At 40.9% G+C, this 6,978-nt stretch overlaps 1 protein-coding gene across 3 annotated transcripts in view; it reads right to left on the reverse strand.

Annotated features, from left to right (window-relative positions):
* Nucleotides 1-6,978, reverse strand: part of DNAAF2 (dynein axonemal assembly factor 2) — a 17,657-nt gene that overhangs the window by 8,314 nt on the left and 2,365 nt on the right. For 2 of the 3 annotated variants that reach the window (XM_017506708.2, XM_037730789.1), the window contains exon 2: nt 681-824. The exons of the other annotated variant lie outside the window; for it this stretch is intronic. In XM_017506708.2, the coding sequence (XP_017362197.1) occupies nt 681-824 (144 nt within the window). The remainder of the gene's footprint in view (nt 1-680; nt 825-6,978) is intronic. 3 annotated transcript variants of the gene reach the window in all.

The raw sequence follows: 6,978 nt of genomic DNA on the forward strand, positions 1-6,978 counted from the left end.
AAAAAAAAAAAAAAAGAAAGAAAAAAAAAATCTTCTGTGGCCATCACTGAAGCAAGAGTGGCCAAAATGAAGATCAATCACTTTTTGACTTCTGACCAAAGCAAGAATCACAAAAGGCATTTCAGTGCACCTTCCCACATTTCCAAGTATTATGTCTTCCCCTCTTTCCAAAGAGCTGTGAGAGGAGTACAACATGCAATCCATGCCCATCTGAAAGGATGACGAAGTTGTACAAAGACACTATAAAGGTCAGCAAATTGGCAAAGTAGTCCAGGTGTACAGGAAGAAATATGTCATCTACATTGAACGGATGCAGCAGGAAAAGGCTAAGGGCAAACTGTCCACATAGGCAACCCCGGCAAGTTGGTTACCACCAGGTAACAATGGACAAAGACCGAAAAAAGATCCTTGAACGAAAGCCAAATCTCGCCAATCAGGAAAGGAAAAAGGCAACTACAAGGAAGAAACAATTGAGAAGATGCAGGAATAAAGTAATCTTACATACAAGCTTTGATTAAAACTTGAAACTAAGAGAAAAAAAAAAAGACAACATCACTATGCCCAGCCATTATGTACATTTTGTTTAAAGTTATGACATTAAGAAATCAATAATTTGTTAGGCTTTAACTCTGTAACTCTCTGCTTAGTTATTCTGCTATAGAGCCCACCAAATTCCTTACCTTTGCATTAATTTGAATCTTATTATCTGTAATCTGAAGAACTTCAATTAATGGTGGGGTTGAGGACATAGACTGTTTGAAAGGAGAGCTCAGGACATCTTCAAGAAACTCATTAACATTTTCTTCATTGACAAATAACCTTTCCTAAAATATAAAGGGAAAAAATACTCTGCCTTATAAGTCATACCTGACACAGTTGTATCTCAAAGCAGCTCAGAAGAATTCTCAACATTGTTCAGAGTTACACTTTTTAAAATGTTTATTTTAGTGTTATTCCTGTGAGCTGTCTTGGAAAAATTTAAGTTTGGTATTGTACAGAGCAATAAGAGTTGAACAAACATAAATGTATAGGAAAAGAACCTAAAAGAAAGAGGTCTTGGTACTTTTTCTATTAAATCTGACCTTTTAGTATTTCTTTTTTTTTTTTTTTCTTTTTTGAGACATAGTCTTACTCTGTCACCCTTCCTGGAGTGTAGGGCGCAATCTCGGCTCACTGCAACCTCCGCCTCCCAGATTCAAGCAATTCTCCTGCCTCAGCCTCCTGAGTAGCTGGGATTACAAGTGACCACCACCATATCTGGCTAATTTTTGTATTTTTGGTAGAGGCAGAGTTTTACCATGTTGGCCGGGCTGGTCTTGAACTCCTGACCTCAAGCTAACCACCTGCCTCAGCCTCCCAAAGTTCTGGGATAACAGGCATGAGCTACCGCGCCTGGTCCCTTTTAGTATTCCATAAGAATAACATTGTCTCAGCTGGCTCACGCCTGTAATCCCAACACACTGGGAGGCTGAGGCAGGCGGATCACCTGAGGTCAGAAGTTCAAGACTAGCCTGGCCAACATGGTGAAATCCTATCTCTACTAAAAATACAAAAATTAGCTGGGCATGTTAAAAGGCACCTGTTATCCCAGCTACTCAGGAGGCTGAGGCAGAAGAATTGCTTGAACCCAGGAGGCAGAGGTTGCAGTGAGCCTAGATCACGCCACTGCGCTCTAGCCTGGGGAATAAGAGCAAGAATTCACCTCCAAAAAGAAAAAAAAGATAAAGAAAAGAATAACATCGTGTCTAGGACTGTAAATGGGCTCCCAAATACAAAATTTAATTCAGCCTTAGAACATTTCCTAATGAGGTAGCTAAGAAATGCACATAAAAGGATCTATTCAAATTTTGTGTGACCAGTTTGCATTTTAGTTCTTGGCCAGGTAATAGCCAATTACAGTGTTTTATTTAAAAGAAGGGGTGTTATTTGTTTGCTTGTTTGTTTTTTTGTTTTGTTTTGTTTTTGTTTTTGTTTTTGTTTTCTGAGACGGAGTTTCACTCATGTTACCCAGGCTGGAGTGCAATGGCGCGATCTCGGCTCACCGCAACCTCCGCCTCCTGGGTTCAGGCAATTCTCCTGCCTCAGCCTCCTGAGTAGCTGGGATTACAGGCACGAATCACCATGCCCAGCTAATTTTTTGTATTTTTGGTAGAGACGGGGTTTCACCATGTTGACCAGGATGGTCTCGATCTCTTGACCTCGTGATCCACCCGCCTCGGCCTCCCAAAGCGCTGGGATTACAGGCTTGAGCCACCGCGCCCGGCCTGCTTGTTTTGTTTTTGAGACAGAGTCTTGCTCTGTCACCCAGGCTGGAGTGCAGTGGCATAATCACGGCTCACTGTAGCCTTGACCTCCCAGGTTCAAGTGATCCTCCCACCTCAGCCTCCAGAGTGGCTGGGACCACGGGGCCATGCCACCACTCTCAGCTAATTTTTGTATTTTTTGTAGAGACAGAGTTTTGCCATGTAGCCCAGGCTGGCCTTGAACTTCTGGACTCAAGTGATCCATCTGCCTTGGCCCCCCAAAGTGCTGGGGTTGCAGGTGTGAGCCACCACCACACCCAGCCCTTTTGCTGTTTGTTTGTGAGACAGGGTCTCACTTTGTTGACCAGGCTGGAATGCAGTGACACAATCATAGCTCACTGTAGCCTTGACCTCTCTGGCTCAAGCAATCGTCCCACTTGTGCCCCCAAGTACTGGGTACGTGGGACTACAGCCACATGCCACAATGCCCAGCTAATTTTTACATTTTTTGGGCCAGGTGTGGTGGCTCACACCTGTAATTCCAGCACTTTGGGAGGCCGAGGCGGGTGGATTACCTGAGGTCAGGAATTCGAGACTAGCCTGGCTGACATAGTGAAATCTGTCTCCTAAAAATGCAAAAATTAGCTGGGCATGGTAGTGTGTGCTTGTAATTCCAACTACTCGGGAGGCTGAGACAGGAAAATTGCTTGAACCCGTGAAGCAGAGGTTGCAGTGAGCCGAGACTATACCACTGCACTCCAACCTGGGTGACAGAGTGAGATTCTGTCTCAAAAATAATAATAATTTTTTTTTTTTTTTTTTTTTTTTTTTACATTTTTTGTAGAGACAGGTTTCACTTGGTTGCCCAGGCTGGTCTCCAACTCCTGGATTCAAGCTGTCCTCCCACCTTGGCCTCCCAAAGTTCTGGGATTATAGGCATGAGCCAAGATTATAGGCACCCAGCCAAGAAGTGTATTATATTTTTAAGCACTGGGAAACTCTAGTGTGACATTAGCAAACTGTATAATTATTAATAAGAATGAAGTAGAGAGCATATATTCAGGGCAACTTGAATCTGTGCTCCAGAGAAAAGGTAAATTATGAAAAACATTAGGCTGCACACAGTGGCTCATACCTGTAATTCCAGCACTTTGGGATGCTAAGGCGGGCAGATTGTTTGAGGCCAGAAGTTCGAGACCAGCCTGGCCAACATGGCAAAACCCCCTACAAAAAATACAAAATTTAGCTGGGAGTGGTGGCATGCACCTGTAGTCCTAGCTACTCCAGAGGCTGAGGTGGGAGGATCACTTGAGCCTGGAAGGCTGAGGCTACAGTGAACATTGATCGCACCACTGCACTCCAGCGTGGGTGAGACAGAGCAAGACCCTGTCTCCAAAAACAAAATTAAAAATGATGCAGATGTCAAGATGCTGACATGAAAAGATTTCCAAACTATTACTAGGAAATGCAAAAATCACTTTTTTACCTGAATCCCAAACACAAAGCAATTTGTTCATGTCAAGTGAATACAGGTATATAGTTAGGGTGTGGGGGAATAACCATATTAACCATATTTAAAATTACTTAATTTATAAAAGCAGTTCATTTTTGCCCCAAATAAACTATTTTCATTGGTACTTTCATTTCAGCAATTTTTTTTCTTCTTTTTTTTGAGATGGAGTCTTGCTCTTTTTTTTTTTCTCCCCCCCCCCGGCTTTTTTCCTTCATAGTGGCATGATCTCTATTCACTGCAGCCTCCGCCTCCCGGGTTCAAGCTATTCCCCTGCCTTAGCTTCCCAAGTAGCTGGGATTACAGGTGCCCACCACCATGCCCATCTAATTTTTGTATTTTTAGTAGAGACAGGATTTTACCCTGTTGGCCAGGCTGGTCTTGAACTCCTGACCTTGTGATCTACCTGCCTCAGCCTCCCAAAGTGCTGGGATTACGCCTGGCCCAATGTCAGCAAATTTTATAATTACAAAATAAATGCAGCTCATTATTTGGTCTAAATAGGTGGAAAATATCAGAAAGAAACAAGTTTCAAGTTCTCTTTCATTGAGAACATATATTCAGGGCAACTTGAATATGTGTCTACTGGGTTGTGGTCCTCTATTTTGGCCCAAATAAATTCTCTACATATATATTTATATCTCTTCCATTAAATAGTACTTAAAATTGTGAAAACCTACCAAACAAAAGTCAACCTTGGGAATAGCAAAATTTTACATTTAGAGTAATTGGCCTTGTTATTATTTAAAGATCCAGAATAACACTGCGTTACAGAAGCATCCCCATCAAAAGCATTTCTAAGGTTCATGCCTCTGGAAAAAGACATCATCTTTGAATCATTACAAATAATACACCAAATTTTTTTTAGTTAATTCAAGGAAGATATAATGGAAATGGCTGATTAAAATAGAGAAGATTTGCATAAACTTGCCTTCTCACTCTAATGACTGATGAAATGACTAATGAACTGGAAAAGTTACTGATCTCAGAGGCCTGAAGATCTAGGAAAATTGTCAGTGAACATTGAAAACTTCAATTCATATATTTAGTATTTATTTGTAAAGTTCTGACCTTGAAAGCCACAAAATGCATAATGCATATAATATTATTACATTTGTTCCCCTACTCATGATTTTTTTCAAAAATTTAACACTTAAGAGCCTGGTCCAGTACAAAGTAAAGCAAAAGAGTTAGATGCTGGCCAAGTGCAGTGGCTCACACCTGTAATCCCAGCACTTTGGGAGGCCAAGGTTGGCTGATCATGAGGTCAGGAGTTTGAGACCAGCCTGACGAAACATGGTGAAACCCCGTCTCTACTAAAAATATAAAAATTAGCTGGTGTACTGGCATGTGCCTGTAATCCCAGCTATTCAGGAGGCTGCCTCTTGAACCCAGAAGGTTGAGCTGAGATCCCACCACTGCACTCCAACTGGGCAACAGAGCAAGACTCCATCTTCAGGAAAAAAAAGTTAGATGCTATTGTTCCATCAGCCTTAGCAAATGTGATAATTAGGGAAGTAATGAAAAATCTATTTCAGGCTTCAAAGGTATAAAATAGTTGCCCTAATCCCATTTTCATCTAGTTTATTTGCTAAAATGTTAGCATACTTGAAAATCAGATTAAAATGTATTATTGAAAATTCTCTTAATGCTTGTCTACAAAGTTTTCTTCCCACACTGTAGGTTATTTTTATAATTACTAAAACAATTACAGGAAAACAACTGCCCTTTCCTAAATTTCCCACTTCTGATGACATAAACAGATACTCAGTTTCATATTTTATATTCTAACAAACTATCTAAGCTAGCCCAGCTATTTATTTTACCAATTTTGGAGGGTTTTCAATTAACCACTTCTCTTATAGATACCCAAACTCATAAATTACATATGTAACTTCTTAGCAAATTTTTAGAAAAACAACAGGAAAAAGTAAAATTTTCTAGTTTTGCTCATTACCCAAGCTGGAGTGCGTGGGAGGATTTTGGCTTACTGCAACCTTCACCTCCTGGGTTCAAGTGATTTTCCTGCCTCAGCTTCTCAAGTCGTTGGGATTACAGGCAAGGGCAACCATGCCTGGCTAATTTTTATATTTTTAATAGTGACTTTCCCCATGTTTGTCAGGCTGGTCTTGAAGTCCTGACCTCAGGTGATCCACCCGCCTCGGCCTCCCAAGGTGGCTCAGGCTTGTAATCCCAGGACTGTGGGAGGCCGAGGCGGGTAGGTCACCTGAGGTCAGGAGTTCGACACCAGCCTAGCCTAGCCAACATGGCGAAACCCCGTCTCTACTAATAGAAAAAGTAGCCAGGCATCAGGTGACACGCGCTTATAATCCCAGCTACTCAGGAGGCTGAGGCAGGAGAATCCTTTGAACCCATGAAGCAGAGGCTGCAGTGAGCCAAGACAGCACCGTTGCACTCGAGCCTGGGCGACAAGAGCAAAACTCCAGCTCAAAAAAATAAAATTTAAAAAAATCTTCCCAGAAGAGGTGCAGCTAACGTAGGTACTATTAGGTTCAACAAATATTTATATCACAATTGTTAAATGCTAGTCATTGTGCTAAATACCAGTAGGGACCTAAACATGATTAAAACAGATGCAAAGTGACATACTCTTAATTTAAAATAGCGCCAACGGGAGGACAATCCTGTCAAAATCTTAGACTAAAATTAAGCAGCACCATATGGCCCAAAAGGCATTTGGATATAACTGTGTAACTGGAAACGTAACTAGCCGAGTTACTTTTCCTCTTTGGAAGTAAATTATTATTATTCTCTATTTTCTAGGCTCGGAAAAAATGATTTACCAACTTCAAAGTTGCCCATTATAGAGTGCATTTTAAACTTACTTGTGTTACAAACCCCTTTTGAGACTATAACTAAAATTATAGCCCGTCTCCCTGGAAGAGATCACTCTCTCCTTTTTGCATACAATTCCAGAGATCTACTGCTCCCTAAAAGTTCATTCATGGTCTCCTTCATATTCAATGCATCTCAGAAAAACAACTGCATTCAGGGTAACTTTGAAGATTTGAAACCCATCCACCAGACACAATGCGTGTTTTTCTTCTTCTTCTTCAAAATACGTCCAACATGCACTGACATCTTTCATCATGTGCATCAATATCAAGTCATTACAAGAAAATAATGGAAAATGCTTTGTTTAGGATAAACTGAAAGGGTCCCTGTAATAGCTTTTTTTTTTTTTTTTTTTTTTTTTTTTTTTTT

The sequence above is a fragment of the Cebus imitator genome, unplaced genomic scaffold, assembly GCF_001604975.1.
Source record: "Cebus imitator isolate Cc_AM_T3 unplaced genomic scaffold, Cebus_imitator-1.0 Scaffold358, whole genome shotgun sequence".
In the NCBI taxonomy this organism is placed as follows: Eukaryota; Metazoa; Chordata; class Mammalia; order Primates; family Cebidae; genus Cebus; species Cebus imitator.